General features: G+C 60.3%; 1 protein-coding gene across 1 annotated transcript in view; it reads right to left on the minus strand.

The window, feature by feature from the left end:
* The window catches only part of LRP1 (LDL receptor related protein 1), a 75940-nt gene that overhangs the window by 33092 nt on the left and 25188 nt on the right, over nucleotides 1–17660 (minus strand). Inside the window, exons 8-22 of the mRNA XM_062203403.1 lie at nucleotides 17417–17639; nucleotides 16327–16516; nucleotides 15704–15847; nucleotides 14407–14643; nucleotides 12754–12934; nucleotides 11727–11949; nucleotides 10608–10809; nucleotides 10224–10349; nucleotides 6758–6898; nucleotides 6535–6660; nucleotides 6021–6137; nucleotides 5645–5725; nucleotides 3966–4133; nucleotides 1106–1288; nucleotides 564–764 (exon numbers count right to left, since the gene is read on the minus strand). Of these exons, the coding sequence (XP_062059387.1) occupies nucleotides 564–764; nucleotides 1106–1288; nucleotides 3966–4133; nucleotides 5645–5725; nucleotides 6021–6137; nucleotides 6535–6660; nucleotides 6758–6898; nucleotides 10224–10349; nucleotides 10608–10809; nucleotides 11727–11949; nucleotides 12754–12934; nucleotides 14407–14643; nucleotides 15704–15847; nucleotides 16327–16516; nucleotides 17417–17639 (2543 nt within the window). The remainder of the gene's footprint in view (nucleotides 1–563; nucleotides 765–1105; nucleotides 1289–3965; nucleotides 4134–5644; nucleotides 5726–6020; nucleotides 6138–6534; nucleotides 6661–6757; nucleotides 6899–10223; nucleotides 10350–10607; nucleotides 10810–11726; nucleotides 11950–12753; nucleotides 12935–14406; nucleotides 14644–15703; nucleotides 15848–16326; nucleotides 16517–17416; nucleotides 17640–17660) is intronic.

A 17660-nucleotide genomic window follows, 5' to 3' on the forward strand; every position in this document is an offset into this window, starting at 1 on the left:
GCCTGGGATCTGCAGCCTGCCCGGCGACCTGTCAGCAGTTCTGCGGGCCTTATCTCCTGGGGCTCCCCTTCCAAGGAACCGGCTGCTCCAAGGCCCGGCCGAGCACAGATAAGGCGGCTCTGCTGCTCCTTCTGGAGCCATACCATTTGGCTCTCCTGACCCCCCGCCTCCCCCAGCCTCGTTCCTTTAGATCTAGAATGTGCACCCCCCTCCCCCACCTTTGCACTCACTCTACAAGTTCTGCTTGTCCTTGGGAACCCACTTAAAGGCCCACTGCCTCCGGGAAGCCTGCCTGGCCATCAGCACTCGGGCCTGGTGCCTGCACCTCCTGCCCCAGGGTGTTGCGGGGAGCAGGGGCGAGGGGGACCGTGCCTGCAGGAGCTGTGTGACCTGGACCAGGCTAACTAGCCTCTCTGTGGCTCAGTCTTCTCATCAGCAAGAGAGCGACGGTGCCTGTCTATGCAGCACAAGGGGCCGAGCAGGCTGCCTCTCCACCGTGCTCCGGCGCGTCCCCCACCCCAGCCCTGTGCGAGCCCGGCCCGGCTGCCCTGGCCGCTCCTCACCGCAGAGCTCGCCCTCGTCCGAGCCGTCCCCGCAGTCATCGTGGCCGTCGCACAGCTTGTCGGGGGGCAGGCAGACGGATGTGTTGTTGGCGCAGGGGTGTGAGGGCGGCCTGCAGGCCAAGGACTCGCAGTTCTCCTCGTCCGAGTTATCTTCGCAGTCGCTGTCGCCATCGCACACCCACGCTTTGCTGATGCAGCGAGCTGAGGGACGGGACAGGATTCCCAGACCCCATGGGATCAGGACTGTCACGCCTGGGCGGCCACTAGGATCCTCTAGACCCTTTCAACCCAATCCACACGGGCCACGGAGGAGGCCTCTGCCGCGGTGCCGACGCCCCGCTCCGGCTGTGGTTCCCAGGTCCTTCCCACAGGCCCTGGCCACCCGGCGCCTTGGCCCGTATGTGTGGTGTAGGCTTCCTCTGGGCTGCCTTTGGCCTCACAGGGCCCTCGCCCCACCATGCAGTGCGGGGTGTCTCCCTGGCCACCACTCGGCCCTCAGCACAGCCTCCCTGTCCCAGGCTCCCCCCAGCCCTCCTTTTTACCCGAGTCCTTGCAGCCAAACTTAACGTTGGGGTCACAGACGTGGGTCACTCCCTCGCAGCTCTTCTCATCGCTCGAGTCCATGCAGTCAGTGTCCCCGTCACAGCGCCACCGGAGAGGGATGCACAGTCCGTCCAGCCGGCACTGGAACTCGTCCGTGTGGCAACCACCGGGAGGCCTTGTGGCTGCAGGGGGACGTGGTGGGGCCATCAGGAGGGACAGCTGCTCCTGGTCAGCCACCCCCAGCGCTGCCTCCCCACCCCACCACGCCCAGCTTGGGGGGCCGAGCCCTGCCGTCTCCCAGCGGGAGCTTAGGGGACATTGCGATCCCTCCCTCATCGGACCCCCACCCCGCCACTTGAACACACAAGATTTCCTCTAGATCGGCCATTTGCTAGGCCAGAGCTCATGCGAGCGGAGGTCAAGGATATCTGCAGGCTCCTTCCCTGCAAAGGGCACAGCCAGTGCAAGTCTCAGAGACAGGGCCGTGCCGGGCAGCAGTGCAGGGCAGACGTGGGGGAGGGGGCCGCAGGCCGCGGGGGAGGGCTTGGCAATGACTGCACGCCTGCAGGGAGCCAGTGCAGAATGGAGGGCAGGCTGGGGCATGGCCTGACGCACGCTCCATCAGGATCACTCTGGCCCTGCGTGGGGAGCTGACTCAGGAGGCAGCGAGCCGGGCAGGGGCAGCACGGGGTCACGGCCTCGATGGCTGAGTTTCACACTCGCAGGGCTGCCGGGCCCAGGCCTCTGCCCTCCCTGCTGTGAACGCGGATGACGCCCATGCCCATGCCCGGAGCCCCTGAATCTCCTCCCAGTCAGATCCCCTGCAGCGTTGTCTTCCTGAAGCACCTGCTGGCTTCGACATCCTTCCAGGACACCTGCGCCTCCCAAGGCAAGCCAGGGCCCAACTTTCCCCTGCGGCCATGATCTGCTCCCTTCAGGGACGGCTGCGTTTGCCGCTGACCCTACACAAGGCTCGCCTTGGCCCAGCCTGGCACCCCCACCACCCTACTGAAGTGCTCAGCCTCACTCTCTAAGTCTCCACAGCAGGGCACCCCGTGCCAGTCCCTCTGCCTCTGAAGAGCCTCCCCCTTGCCCACCTACTGGCAATCTAACCCCTCCACAGGGCGTGGTTCAAACCCCATCGGCTCCCGCACAGCCACAGCCTGGTCAACAAGCGCTCCCCGGCTGCCCTCTCGTCCTGCTTCATGGAGAAGGAAGCCTGCTCACCGAAGCCATGACCGGGCCCAGCCTACCCTGCTCACCGGCGAGCCCAGGGAGCCCCTCTATACCGCACGGCCTCCAGGGCCTCCTTCCCAGCACCCCATGGGGTTGTCTCCTGTCCCCCTCACTCAGCCTTTCTCAGAGATGACCTTGGAGACTCAGGCACTGTTTTCCGAGCCTCCTGTCACCTCCTTGTCCTCCCTCTCGGGCTGAGCTCTGCAAGCTGGGGCCAGTGAGCTGGTGGGCGGGGGGCCAGTGAGCCTGTAGAAACTTGGGTCTGTGGTATCTTTTTTTTTTTTTTTTGACAGGCAGAGTGGATAGTGAGAGAGAGAGAGACAGAGAGAAAGGTCTTCCTTTTTGCCGTTGGTTCACCCTCCAATGGCCACCGCGGCCGGCGCACCGCGCTGATCCAAAGCCAGGATCCAGGTGCCTCTCCTGGTTTCCCATGCGGGTGCAGGGCCCAAGGACTTGGGCCATCCTCCACTGCCTTCCCGGGCCATAGCAGAGAGCTGGCCTGGAAGAGGGGCAACCGGGATAGAATCCGGTGCCCCAACTGGGACTAGAACCTGGTGTGCCGGCGCCGCAAGGCGGAGGATTAGCCTGTTAAGCCACGGCGCCGGCCTGCCTGTGGTATCTTAAAAGCTTTGACAACCAGTTGCCAGTTGAATTGAGGTCCCTAAAACGATACGGAAGCCCTCCCCTATGACACCCGGGGTTGGGTCCCGACTCAGAAGCCTGATCTTTGCAGCTGGTCAGCCTGAGGTGAGGTTATTAGGACGGCTCCAGCCAATCCGGACTGAGTTCTGTATTTAAAGGGGAAATTTGGACCCAGAGAGACACCTGCATGTGGGGAAGACACCATGTGATGATGACAGAGACAGGGACACAGCAGCCAAGACCCCCGATTGCCAGCAAGCCCACAGCTGCGGGGGCAGAGGCCTGGGACAGCTCTGTGGCACCTCGGAAGGGCCTAGCCCTGCCAACAGTTTGGTCTCAGACTTCCAGCCCCCAGAAGTGGGGGACAACGTATTTATGCTTTTTAGGTCACTGTCTCTGCAGCGCCACTATGGGGCCCCAGGAAGCGCGCGTGTCACCGTGAAGAACTTGGTGGCTTTCACATTCAAATCTGCATTTCTGACTTCTCTTGAAGCCAAGGCGACCTGGGGTGTGCACCAACCCCAACCGCCGTACCAGCAGTCAACATCGCAGGGCGGGGGCGGGCAGTGCCCTCCGGAAGAGGCCGCTCCCACGGTCCCCAGGCACAGCCAAGCCCTGTGTGCCCCGTTCTCTCCTGCTCACTTAGCACCCTTCACCCAACGCAGGCCCTGTGCCGAGCGCTTCTTCCGCGTCTCTTCTCATTAAATCCCCGCCTGGACACTGTGATGCCAGGGCTGTCATTACCCCACTCTGCAGACGCAACTCACAGAGGCCCAGCAGAGATTAAGCAACTCGCCCAAGGCCGCTCAGATAATACGTTGCAGAACTGGAGCTCAAGTCCAAGGCCACCCAACTGCCAGGCCCTCGGAGAGCTCAAGAGCACGCGGCCAATCGTCAGCTGGCATGCTCCCCCCTCCCCTGGGACGGGAACCTCCCCGCTCAGCCAGCGGCCAAGGCGGCGGGCACGGCGCTGGTGCCCACCCTGGTTGGTGCAGTTGGCGTGCGTCTCGTCGCTGTAGTCCCCGCAGTCGTTGTCCCCGTCGCAGGTCCAGTGCTCGGGGATGCAGCGCCCGCTGTTGCACTTGAACTGGGTGCTGGAGCAGGAGTGGCTGCAGCCGGCCTCGTCGCTGTTGTCCCCACAGTCGTTGTCTGGGGGCAAGGGAGGAGGGCAGAGGCGAGGGGAGCAGTCAGCAGGGCAGCTTTCTCTGTGACCCCCAGCTCGGCCCCCGCCGCCTCCTCCTCAGGCCCACCTGCTGCCCCCCCCTCCCCCGCCGCTGAGAAAACAACAAACAGAAAAGACACAGAAACTGCATAGACTGCAGCATGCACCATGGCCCGGGGCGGGCGGGACCCACGAGGGCCCTCCCTGAGTCGGAGAGGCTGTGCCGGGGGCAGGAAATGTCCCCTCTCTCGGCAGGGTGTGGGAACGGGGGTCTGCTGCTTTTACAGGAGAGACAGGAGAGGCAGAGATGTCTCTAGATTTGGAGGGAGAGAGGAGGGGGTATGGGGGGGGGCTCTGCTGGGCTGGGAGGGGCTTTATTGCTCCTGCACCTAAGCTTGCTGGGCAACCTGCTCTGGGCGCCTGTGGCTGGGGGGGCCCTCTGTGGATAGAGGTGTCTGAGACAACACTTGAGTCCCAAGGCGAATGAGCGCCCTGCTTCTAGCCCTGGGGGGGTGGGGGGCAGCGGCTGGACTCACCCACGTCCACGGGACCTGTGCTAAGACCCAGGTGCTCTGCCCATCTCGGGGCATTGCTGCCTGCCTCTCTCCCAGGGCACGGGCTGCCCTAACGCTCTCCTGCCCTGAGAGCCTCGCCGCCCGCTCTCCGTCATCCCTCCTGTTTCCTTCCCATCCCCTGTCTCCTCTCTGTCCTGCGGCTCAGGGGCGGGAAGACTGCGGGCCCTGGGGGTGGCCGAGGCGGCTGGGGCTCTGGGTGATGGTGCATGTGCTTCTATGCACTGACCGGCAGGCTCAGGACAGGTCTTTTCGTCAGAGCCGTCCCCACAATCCTTCTCTGAAACACAGAAACCGCCAGGGCAGCCATTGGCACACGAGACACAGCAGGGATGAGGGCCAACGTGGCGCTGACCAGCCCACGCTCACACACAACAGGCAGGCTGCAGCGCTGGGCAGCGCATTACAACACAATGCCAGACGAGACAGAGCCCGACACGGCCACACACACACACACAGACACACACGTGCACGCGCAGTCACTTGTTGGCATCACCTGGTCCGTGGCTCACCACCAGGTGGGCTCCTGAGCCTGGAGCCCGGAGCCTGGGGGCTGTACCAAGGACTCCAGGAGATGGGGGTTTGCAGGAAGAGGGGGAGTGAGGTGACCCCAGGCTTTCCCCTGCTCTCGCCCCTCTCGCTCATCATTCTTGGGCACCTGAGCCCTGGCACAAGGCAGGCAGCTCCAGCCCTGCCCACGGGAGGAATGGTGCCGACCGGCAATGTCAGGGTCTCCCGTCGGTCCATCTTGGCTCCCCAAAGCCCTTCCAGCTCCTCCTGTCTTCTCCCAGACAACCCGGCCGGGCTTCAGGGTACCGGAGGCCCTGGCCTGATTCTCAAGGCCCCTTCCCTTCCCATCCGGGGCCTGGCTACAGTTTCCAGCTTTCCTAGGACATCAGGGCCGGTGATGGGGGTGGAACTCTTACCATTGTCACACCTCCAGTTGATGTTGATACATCTGCCGTTGTTGCAGGTAAACTGAGTCAAGGGGAAGCAGGTGGGGTAGGCTGTCGGGGAGAGAGAGCAACTGAGCAGGGGCCCCCGGGGAGGACACAGCATCACTGCTCATGTATCCCCAGTCGGTCACCAGAGCCGGGCCCTGAGCCAAGTGCTCTCTGGGTGGGAGCTTGCTGCGCCCAGCAGTGCTGGCATGTTGGTGTTATTAGCGTTCCTGTTTTGCAGACAAAACTCTGCTGAGGCCACCCAGGTACTAAGCTGCAGTGGCTCTGCAGGTCCTCACTTGAGGCACGTGCTCATGGGCTCCCCCCCCCGCAGGCCCGGCCTTGCTGCCACCCCTCTTACCACAGGAGGCTGACTCATCGGAGCGGTCCCCGCAGTCATCATCCAGGTCGCATGTCCAGGAGATGGGGATGCAGCGGCCACTGGCACAGGAGAACTGGTTGGGGGGGCAGGTGCGAGCTGGGGACAGGGATGGGCATGAATGGCATCGCCCTGACCCTCTCAGACCTGCTCTGCTTCCCTGCCACCCCCCACCCCATGAGACCCTTATCGGAGAAGTTCAAGACCATCCACGTGGTCTCAGGCTGGATGCTCTACGCACCTCTCAAGGGGTCTCTGGTACCCTCCCAGGGGAAGGGCCACCTGCCTTGCTCCCGTCTACACTCTGGAGCTGTGCCACGTCCTGCGAGCTTGGCCCTCCCAGCCTAGGAGCAGACAGCCCTCCCCCCACCCCCAGCTCTGCCCTGGAGGCCTGAGCTCTGTGCCTTCTCCCCGAGGCCCCTCCGCAAGCCTGGCTCCCCCATCCTCCCTGCCTCCTTGACAGAGGGGTGCGCAGTGGGGGTCCCCAAGTCCACACCTGAACAAGTGGCGTTGGACTCGTCCTCGCTGTTCCCACAGTCGTTGTCCCCGTCACACAGCCAGCGGTTGGGGATGCACCGGTTGTTCTCACACTTGAATCGGTCGGAGGGGCAGGTGTGCTGATCTGGGGGTGGGAATGTGACAGGCCGGGGTGAGGGGGCAGGACGGGCACTGCCAGCACCCAGCTGCCCCGCCGGCCGGCAGGGAGGGCAGGCACTCACGGCAGAGGGCCGGCGCCTCGTCGCTGTTGTCCAGACAGTCATTGTCCCCGTCGCACTTCCAGCGCTCCTGGACGCAGCGGCTGTTGGCGCAGGCAAACTCCCCCGGCTGGCACTGGGGTGGGGGCACGTAGGATGGATTCGCTGTGGGCACCACAAGAGAGTGAGCGGGAGAGTGAGACCCAGGTCCTGGGACAGGCGCTAGGCCGTCATGCACGTGTTCTGTTTGTTTTAACACACAGAGTAGTTTTTTCCAGCACAAAACGCTTCAGGAACGGGGCAGGGAGCCCACGGTTCTGTCTCCAGCCTACTTCATCATTTCCACACCTCACTGTGGCCTGGGGAGAAAGCAGCTTCCAAGAGAGCCTCAGGCCCCAGCCCCTTCTGACGACACAGCTCGTCTTTCCTCACCCCTTCCTTGCCACCTCCACGACTGTCCCTTAGAAGTCATCTCTGGGACCCTCAGGGCCCTGCCCTGGTCCCTGGACTTCTTCTTTCACAGATGTGTCAACTCCACCAGCGGGAGTGGAGAGAGGCCCGGAAACCTGCAGCTCCACAGCTCTACCTCATCATCACCATGACCCTAGCAGGAGAACCAGTGTGTCCTGGTCATCACACTGGTGACCTCAAGAAGTCCAGGACTGGGGCCGGCGCTGTGGCATAGCAGGTAAAGCCACCGCCTGCAGGGCCGGCATCCCATATGGGCGCTGGTTTGAGTCCTGGCTGCTCCACTTCCGATCCAGCTCTCTGCTGTGGCCTGGGAAAGCAGTAGAAGATGGCCCAAGAGCTTGGGTCCCTGCATCCGCATGGGAGACCTGGAAGAAGCTCCTGGCTCCCAGCTTTGGATCAGCTCAGCTCTGGCCGTTGCAGCCATCTGGGGAGTAAACCAACAAATGGAAAACTTCTCTCTCTGTCTCTGCCTCTGCTTCTCTGTAACTCTGCCTTTCAAATAAATAAATAAATCTTTAAAAAAAGCAGCAGCAGCAGCCCAGGCCTCCTGTGCCCCAGATGCACCTCCCACCCCACATCTCTGAGGCTCCACACAGGCCCCCTGCAGGGCTGTTTCCCCTGCTGTACCCATGGGCCGCTGGGCCTGGAGGGTGACACATGTCCTCCTCACTCCACACCGTCACTTCCGATCGTGCTTCCCTCTCCTGCCTCTCAACTCAGCGCAGGGGTGGGCGTTTGGCGTAGTGGTTAAGATGCAGCCCAGACACCTACATGCCAGGCACCTACATTTTGTAGTGCCTTGGTGTGGTCCTGGTTCTGGTTTCCAATTCCAGCTCCTGCTAAGGTAGACCCTGGGAGGCAGTGGGTGATGGCTCAAATGGTTGGGTCTCTGACACCCAAATGGGAGACCCAGCTTGAATTCCGGGTTTGTGGCTTCAGCCTGGCTCAGCACTGGCTATTGCAGGCATTTGGGGAGAGAACCAAAGATGGAGATTTCTGCCTGTCTTTCTCCAGGTCTCTCTGCCTTTCAATTTTTAAAAAAATCAGTGCTGAGGGCCGGTGTTGTGGCATAGCACCAGCATCCCATATGGGCATCGGTTTGTGCCCTGGCTGCTCTATTTCTAATCCAGCTCCCTGCTAGTGCACCTGGGAAAGCAGCAGGAGATGGCCCAAATGCTTGGGCCCCTGTACCCATATGGGAGACCCAGGGGACGCTCCTGGCTCCAGACCGGCCCAGCCCTGGCCATTGCAGCCATTTAGGGAGTGAAGCAGCACTTTGGAAGACCTCCTTCTTTCTCTCTCTCTCTCCGTAACTCTGCCTTTCAAAACAAAAAAGAAATATTTTTAATAAAGAGAGTCCTGTTTTAAAAAAATCAGTGCAGACTTTTAGATTATTAAGCCACAGCGACTTCTACTTGTAAGGGACTCTCGGGCTACTTCCCAACAACCTTAGGAGGTACTGGGTCCGGGCTCAGTGTCCCTTTCTCCAGAGCCACTCCTACTTCAAGCCTTGATGATGTCAGCTTCCGCGTACATGATCCTTCTCTTACCCGGGCCCTTCAATTCCTCGACCTCCCTCTGCCAGGTAACCTCGCCAGCCGTTTACTACGGCCCTGCTGACCCACTGCCATTTCTGGGATTCTGTTCTAAGGAAACCACATGGCATTGCGGAATACAGGGAGGCATGGAGGTGACGAAGAACCTGACTCCGTCAGGCCTCCTGGGTTTGAACCCCTGCTCTAACTTTGGGTCTCAATTCTCCATCTGTGAAATGGGGGTAAGAGAAATGCCTTCCCTGTGGCGATGTTCTAAAGAGTAAGTAGTTACTGCGTGGGAAATTCTTCCACCAGGGCCTGGCACACAGCCCACGCTCAGTGCACACCGGCTGTGACTGTAATGAGAAACTGGAAACGACGGACACATCCAACAGCCAGACCATGGCTGAGGCCACCTCGGGACAGTTTCTAAATAATATCTGGTCTACCCTTTAGAAATGCTGTGTGCACGCTCATGACCTATGGCCCAGCCTGTGCTGATCCCGTCCATGTGACTGCACAGAGAAACCAGAGTGGCAGTGACAGTGACCCTGGGAATGGAACTGGGTGATTCCTCCTTTCACCGTTGTATGTTATGATACCACATATGTATGTATTTTTACAGTGAGCAGCAACCCACTTTTATTAAAAGCCAGATTGTTTAAAATAATGCAATAGTAGGGGCTGGCGCTGTGGCAAAGTAGGTTAATCTTCCACCTGCAGTGCTGGCATCCCATATAGGCACCAGTTCAAGTCCCGGCTGCTCCACTTCTGATCCAGCTCTCTGCTATGTCCTGGGAAAGCACTAGAAGATGGCCCAAGGCCCTGTACCCACGTAGGAGACCTGGAAGAAGCTCCTGACTCCTGGCTTCAGACCAGCTCAGCTCCGGCCATTGCAGAAATTTGGGGAGTGAACTAGCGGATGGAAGACCTTTCTCTCTGTCTCTCCTTCTCACTATCTGTAACTCTACCTCTCAAATAAATAAATAAATAAATAACCTTAAAAAATAAAATAAAATAATGCAACAGTAATGCAGAAAACGCTGTCACACCTACGAGCAGAAAAGGACAGAGACAATTACATCCAGCGCGGCCCCAGCTGGGTCAGAATCAAGGCTGCACCCAGCAAGGGAGCAGGACGGGGCAGCATTAGGGCTAAGGAGGCACCGGGCTCTGTCTCTCCTCTGGAACTGCCAAGGCTTTGAACTACTCTGACTTTGTTTCAATAATGGGAAAAGTAAAATAAAAGGAGCTCAGCACCGTTCCTCCGTCCCTAGCTGTCTCCTTCCTCAGCGTCCACCAATCTTCACGCCTCCTCCAGGTCCCCACGGCCTTCTCTTACCCCCGCCTCTTGCTTCCTACGAGCCCCCAGAGCCCCTCTTTGCTTCTTGCTTCTCAGATCGGGCTCCAGGAGCTCCCCGGACCCTGCCTGTAGCCTCCTTCGGGGGTCTGCTCCCCCCCCGCCCCCCCCCCCCGCCGCGTACCCAAGCACGTGACGCCGTCCGTGTCCAACACCTGGTCCTCCGCGCAGGCGCACTGGCGGCTCCCGGGGGTAGCCAGGCACAGGCTGCTGCAGCCACCATTGTTCACTCGGCACTTGTTGGTGCCCACTGCGGGGACGGACACGAGAGGGATGGAAGCAGGGTCGGGGGAGGCAGAGAGGGAAGAAGAGGGGCCGGGGAGGAAGGAGAGAGCACGTTGGAGAGGGCCCGGGACTGGGCTGGTGATGGCTGTTCTCACGAGCCCCCTGTCACCCCAGGAGCATGTTCACCCCCAGAGGAGGCTCAAGTCCCAGGCCAGACCCCACCCCCATCCAGGCTCCGTTTCTCCGCCCCAAGCCCCGCCCCCCAGCCCCGCCCCGAGGGTACCTTGCTGCTGCTGGGCGTCATACATGCGGATCTCAAAGATGGGGGGCCGCTCGCTGCGCAGGAGCGTCACGGTGGGGGGCGCGCCTCCCACACCCCTCTCCAAGCGGTAGACGCTGCCGCTGCGGTACTCAGTCCAGAAGAGGTAGTTGCCATGGTGACAAAGGCCAAAGGCGTGGTTCAGCTCCGGGCCCTCGTACACAATCTAGGAACCAGAGATGTTACTAAGGATCTGGGAGACAAACAGGGGCTCCTGAGGGAGGCCAGAGACCACTGCTATGTCCCTGCATCTGTCTATGTCCTGGGCACAGGCCTTGTTTCTCCCATTAGCCTGGGAGCCCCTGGGAAGGGTGACAGACCTTGAAGCCAGTGAGTGACCCAAGCAGACCAGGCTGTCCATGTGGTCCTCCCTTGGGCTCATTCACATTCATTCCTATTGCCCACAACACACACACACACACACACACACAGCAGACAGAATTCATCCACTCACGTCACGCAAGATCTGTTATGGGCCCAGCTGTGGCAGGCACTGAAACAGGAGAAAGTCATGCTCTCTGCCCTCAAGCCACGCGTTGCCCGTGGAGGGCACACCCGGCAGTCCAGTGTGGAAGACGGGTGGCCTGGAGGAGCTGGGGTGGACTTTCCAGGCAAGAATTCCTACATGAGCAAGGGCAGAGGGCAGGTGCACGAGCAGGCATGCTAGGAGTTACAAGCTGTCTGTGCTGCTTGTTTAGAGTGTTGGGATGTGGGGAGCAGGGAGAAATGAGACCACAGGAGCTATGTCACAAAGGGCCTAATATTCAAGGAAGAGTGTGGGTCACACACCTAGGCATGAACGTGACCCATGCCACACGAAATTCCCCAAGCATAGGCTTCTCACACTTGAACAGGTAGCAAGCACCCACCAAAGTATACCATGCATGCGTGTGCGATCATGTGCGTACATGCACATGTCCACACACCACACGGACAGATATGCGCCCGGAGAGGCAACGCTTGAATGATACAACGTATGAGATCCCCAAGCACACAGATGCACACACATGAAGCACACAGACACCCACCAACGCACACAGGGCCTCATGCAGTCTGCCAATGCACATAGGAATGCCTGCTCACCTTCCGGTCTGTGCCATTGAGCAGTATGGTCTCAATGCGGTCATAGAAGGCATCGACCCAGTAGAGGCGCCCGGCTGGGATGTCCAGGCTCAGCCCATTGGGCCAAAGCACCGTCTTGGAGGTGACAAATATGTCTCGATGTGATCCATCCATCCAGGCCCTCTCCAGCCGTCCACGCCGACTGTCCTTGGGGTCCTCCTCCCAGTCTGTCCAGTACATCCACCTGTGGACAGCAACCGGTCAGCACCCCACGGGCCACCTGTGCCATTGACAGCCTCTCCTGCGATCCCACTCCACAGGTGCTGTCCAGGGCCCCTCCCAGGGGTCCTCCTGCCCTGCCTGCCGCTGGGCCACCGTTTCATTCACTCTTCCCTCCATTCCACCAATTTTTGTTGAGTGCCTACTGTCTTCTGGGCACAGTTCTGGCATTCAGGGACCCAGAGAGACCAAGTTAGCCAAGGCCCTTGCTGTCATACGACTTATATCCTAAGAAGCCAGCCAGTCAAAGTCATGCTTAGGAGTGACAAGGCAGGAAGTGAAACAGTGAGGGTTGCACAGCGGCCATGAGGCAGGTGGGGGCCTCTTTGAGGATCTGCTTGGTGCTGAGAAGGAGATAGACCTGCAGGTGTCGGGCAGTGCCAGCACAGGAAGTCTGAGGGCAAAAGCCTCAAGGCAGAGGGAACTGGGGCATTTGTGTGAGGAGCAGAACCTCCAAGTGTGGGGAGCGAGGTGCAGACGAGGTCAGACAACCACCAGGCAGGGCCATGCAGGCCTGGCAAAGACGGTGTGTCTCATGTTAAGGGGCTGGGGGAGGGCCAGGCAGGGGGCGGGCTCTGGTCTGGGACTGACAGGCTCAGATTTCTGTTTATGTGTTTAAGGTATCACTCCCATTGCCCCGAAGTCAGGGCCGCCTTCTTAAGTGCCCGGCCTCAGCAGCTGTGCTCCAATTCCCTCTGTCCCATCCCCCGGGCCTCTGAAGTGTACATATTGTCGACTCCTCCCACCCCACAGCCCTGGGAGGACTCACCCATTGAGCGGATCCACTACAATGGCCCTGGGGTGCGTCATTTTGCCCTCAATTAAGGTCTTGCGGGTCTGAGCAGCTTTCTCCAGCCTGGCCACGCTGATGGTCTTCTTGGGTCCATCGTCCGTCCAGTAGAGATTGTCCCCCATCCAGTCCACAGCCACGCCCTCCACATTGTGGATGCCTGGGAGGGGTGCAGTGGGGACGGGGAGGGAGAGCCTCAAAGGAAGCTCAAAACTGCCTGCCTCCAACCCCCCAGGATACATGGACCTTTGAGCGAGGGTGCTAGGCAGGGGTACAGGACACCTCCAGTGCTCTGGACAAGTGGGGGTTGGGACAGGAGGCTGGGGGAAGGGATGAGGAAGGTCATCTGTGTGGCCACGCCTGTGTTGAGGCACTGTTTCCCAGAGGCAGGGGGTGATTAGCCTGTTGATTAAGCTCCCATTGGAGTGCCTGGGTTTGATTCCTAGCCCCGGATCCTAATTCCAGCTCCCCGCTAATGCAGAGCCGGGGAGGCAGCAGGTGATGGCTCCGGTGGTTGGGTCCCTGCCACCACATGGGAGACCTGCCTCGAGTCTCTGGCTCCTGACTTTGGCCGAGCCTCAGCTGTTGCAGGCATTTGAGGAAGAAACCAGCATCTGGGAGCTCTCTGTCTCTGTCTCTCTGCGTCTCAGATAAGTAATATTTTCACAAACATAGAACTGTATACACGGCAACCAGTGAACCACACGGCTGTGCGGGCCCTGGTGTGAGTCACACGTGAATGAACATGAAGCAATGGGCGCGAGGCGCCAGGCGCAAGTGTGACGCCACGTCCTCGGCCTCAAAGTCCTGAGCTAACAGAATGAATAAATTAGGAAGTGATTTTTCACTTAGCCCGAGGCTTCATCTCCAGGGTCCTTTAAATAGCAGTTCCCCTGGTACAGGGAACCCCGATCTTTTCCTGATGAGGACTTACTTTTGATTTCCCCCAAGTCTTATGATTGCTGACTGCTGAGGTTCTCTGAGCCGTGGGAAGTGGGGGAGGTGGGGAGCAGGGCAGAGGGCGGCACTGCATCCGCCCGCTGGGCTGGTGAGGAGCCCAGTGCTGGGGGCTTGGGCAGGACTCACACAGCTCAGGAGCCCCCGGGCCAGGAGACATTCACACGGCAAGGCCCAAGTAGCTCAGAGCGGAAAACCCGCTTCAACCGGCAAAATGCAACTTCCTTGAGACCCGGAAGCATGTGTTTGGGGCGACTGCAAGGCCTTGCTGTGTGTGCACACACGCGTGGGTGCGCCCTGCTCTGCTCTGGCAGGCCCTGCTCTGATCACAGGCCTGGGGCCTCTCCCGCCTGTGTGCTGCGTGCAGCTCCAGGGCTCCGAGCCAATGGCAGAGAGACCCTGCGTTTTCCCAAGGGCTGGCAAGGACGGCCCACACGGCCTAACCCATCCATCCTCCTGCCTCTTTTCGGCTCAGCCAAGAAGGGGGTCACCCAGGGGTCAATCTGTCTATCCCCTCATCTCCATGCCAACCGGCCCAGCCAGCCAGTCAGCACGGGACTCTCCAAGCCGAGAGGGCACCGAGAAAGCTGCCGAGGCCTCCTGCTGCCTTCCCGACCGGGGTGGCCCACGTCCCTGCGGAGCACTGCTGGCGCGCTGGCCGCCCTGGGCTCGTACCGTCTTTCAGGATGGTCTCCCGCTCGGTGCCGTCGATCTTCTGGCGGCCAATGAGATAGCTGGTGGTGTCGGCAAAGTAGATGAAGCCTGTCTCGGCGTGGAAGTCCAGGGCCCGGGGGTTCATGAGGTTCTCGATGGGGATCATGTGCTCGTCGGGGACCTTGGCCCCCATATCCATGCCCCGGATGATGCCTGGCCGGCCCTTGCCGTACACAAGGAACAGCTCGTGCTCTGGCTCTAGGGCGGGCACAAGCAGAGAGGGGTGGAGTCAGACGCCGCCCGTGACCAGCACCCTCTGCTGCAGAGCCAGAGCCCCTGCCCGGGCTGTGCTGGGGTCAGGAGCCGCAGGGATGCAGGGCTGTGGGTGGGCAGGTGGACCGCACACACCCTGACACTGAGGGCTCTGGGTCCGGGCCACAGTGTTCCGGGGCTTTGTCCCACGCACTGGGCAGTGGACAGAGGGGGAAGGAGAGCGTGTCTGCAGAAAACTGCCCGCTGCCCAGTGGTGACATTAGTGGCGGCAAAGCAGTGCCTTCAAAATGTGTCGGAATCAGATCACATCTCACCACTTCCTGTGCTAGCACCCCAGCCGAAACCACATCACTTCTGGCCCACACCACTGAAATAGCCTCCCGGCTACTCCCCTACTGCCCATCCTCGCCCGCAGGGCTATGATTTGTATACACGTGTGAACCTGATCACATCACTTTTCTTGAAAGTTGCAAGCTGAGAGCTTCGGATCTCGGCAGAGGGCTCGGCCTGTGCCCGCCGGTCCCCTTGCTCACAACGCTTGGCCCTGCTGGCCTCTGTGCCATTCCTCGGGCACGCCAGCCTCACGCTGGCCTCCGGACCTTTGCAATGAGTCCCTCTGCCCGAAACGCCCTTCCCTCGGCAGGCACACGTCACAGAGAGCTTTGCCCAGGTGCTGCATCCTTGGAGAAGCCCTGGCTTTATTTTCTTCAAAACACCCACGGACACTAACATTATATTCACTAACTCCCCTGCTACTAGGCTGTAACTCCCTGAGCCAGGAATGACATCTGTCCTGCTCACTGCTGGATCCTCGCGGCCAGAACAGGGCCGAACACACACTGAGTGCTCACTAGATATTTGCTGCATGCATGAATGAGACCATGTACAGCCCTCTTCCCAGATGTGGGCGCAAGTCCTGTCTCTCCCACAAGAGTCCAGCAGTGGTATCAGGGGTTGAGTTCCTTCAGAAAGAGGCAGCAGAGCTGGGGGGGACACCTGAGGACACCCCCCCCAGCAGGCGAGCACGCCCTGCCCCGTCACTCACTCTTGCATGATTTCCCGTCACTGCCCAGGCTGAAGCCCGAGCGGCAGCGGCAGGTCCGCGCCTTGTGGCTGTTGGCCAGCAAGCAGATGTCAGAGCAGCCGCCCGGCTTCCCATACTGGTCGTTCTCACAGGCGTGGCTCCGCACTGCGGGAGGGTGGAGAGCTGTCAGGATCCCGTGGAGCTTCCCGAGAAGACTTCCCGAGCTCTGCCCATATGCCCTGCCGGGGCGGTCCTTGGGCCTCTCCTCCCATTCAGGATCCGGAAGCTGCAGGGCCAAGACTCCTCTGCCTGCCCCCACAACCTCACCCCTGGATGCACTTGGTGGAGACGTCTGTGGTCAGGGCAGAGTCCCAGGGATCTGGGAGCCAGGTGCTTCTACTCTAGTCCCACAAGCAACTGGGAGGGGCGGGAGGGGGTAGGACCTGGGGGCTGAGAGACTAGCAAGGGGCTGGCAGGAAAGTGGAGGGGCCAGGTGTGTGGCCTCAGTTGGACAGCATGGACAAGTGGTCAGGAGGTGGCAGAATCAGGGGTCCCCACAAGAAGGCCATGGAGGGGCTGTGGTCCCTGAGCACAGAGCCCTTCGGGGTGAAGCTGGCTACGGGGGAACTGCGGAGGCCGCTTACCTCGGGGCTGACGGCGCTGGTGGTAGATGTGCAGGGCGCCACCCTTGTCCACGCGGGTCACAACCTGGTACTCGGTGCTGTTGAAGCGATTCACTCGGATCACGCTGGTCTTCTGCTGGGCATTGGCGTTGTCGGAGTTGGTGGCGTAGAGGTAATTCTCGAACACGGTCAGGCCGTACAGATGCTCGATCTGAGACGCAGGCGGAGTGGGCACCGTGGGGTGAGAATGGGGCCTCCCTCTGTCCCCGGGAAGCCCAATCCCAAATGCACGTTACAGGGCTGAACTCTATATGCTGCAGCTTGTGTGTTCTGTCTGGACGGTCCTGTCTTGAGATTTCTGCTTGAATTCACACACCCTTCACAATACGACTCTAGAGAGCTTCTGGAATATTCTGAGATGGCCTCTCCTACACTCTCTCCTGTGGCCTTGGTACCCATGGTGTGGGGTGGTGCTTTGTGGGCTGGTCCCATGCACCCTACTGAAGCCCCTTGAGGACACAAGCCACGCCCCTCACAATGGACGATTTCAGGAGTGGGGCCCCGGGCTCCTTCCCAGAGAATCCTCACAGTCCGACTCTGGCGCCCGGCTTTGCAAGCAAGCCCGGTGACAGCCCCCATGTTCTCACGGCTTGCCAACAGTGCCCATCTGACCAACACTATGGGGCTCGTTGGTTCACGGGACTTTCAGGGCTAAAACCAAGACAACTTCAGGCAAAGTGGGACAGGCGGTCATCCTAACTAACCCAGAATGGCGGTGCCAGCTCTGAGTTCCAGTACTTGCCTGGTTGCATGACCTCAGCCAAATCACTTCACCTCTCGAAACCAAAGACACCAAACCACCCGCCTGCTTGTCTCCTAGGCACTACAGTGAGGATCGAATGAGGATGAGGAAGTGAAAGAGACCTCTGCCGTGACTGCTCCCACAGACGGGAAGCTGTGTCCTGTGCCTTTTCTGCAGGGCTCACGCCCAGCCCACTGCACCAGAGGGCTCAGGGCAGCCACGCTCCCCTTGTCCTCCCCCTCACCATGGGGCCCTGGATGATGGCTCCCCCGCCCCCCGCCCAGTTCGCTCAGCCAGCAGCTCCCTCACCAGAATGCCCTGGATGATGGTCTGCCGGCCCTTGCCCTCGTAGTCCACCACTTCAATGTAGTCCAGGTAGGCATCTGCCCAGTACACCAGGCGGCTGACCAGGTCCAGCGTGATGCCGTGCGGAAACACGATCTTGCTGTCCACTAGCTTGGTGCGGTTCTGCCCGTCCATGTCACAGCGTTCCACCTTCGGGATCTGCCCGTAGTCGGTGAAAAAAACCTTCCTGCAGGCAGATGCAAGTTAA

This window comes from Lepus europaeus, chromosome 10 (genome assembly GCF_033115175.1).
Source record: "Lepus europaeus isolate LE1 chromosome 10, mLepTim1.pri, whole genome shotgun sequence".
Taxonomy (NCBI): domain Eukaryota; kingdom Metazoa; phylum Chordata; class Mammalia; order Lagomorpha; family Leporidae; genus Lepus; species Lepus europaeus.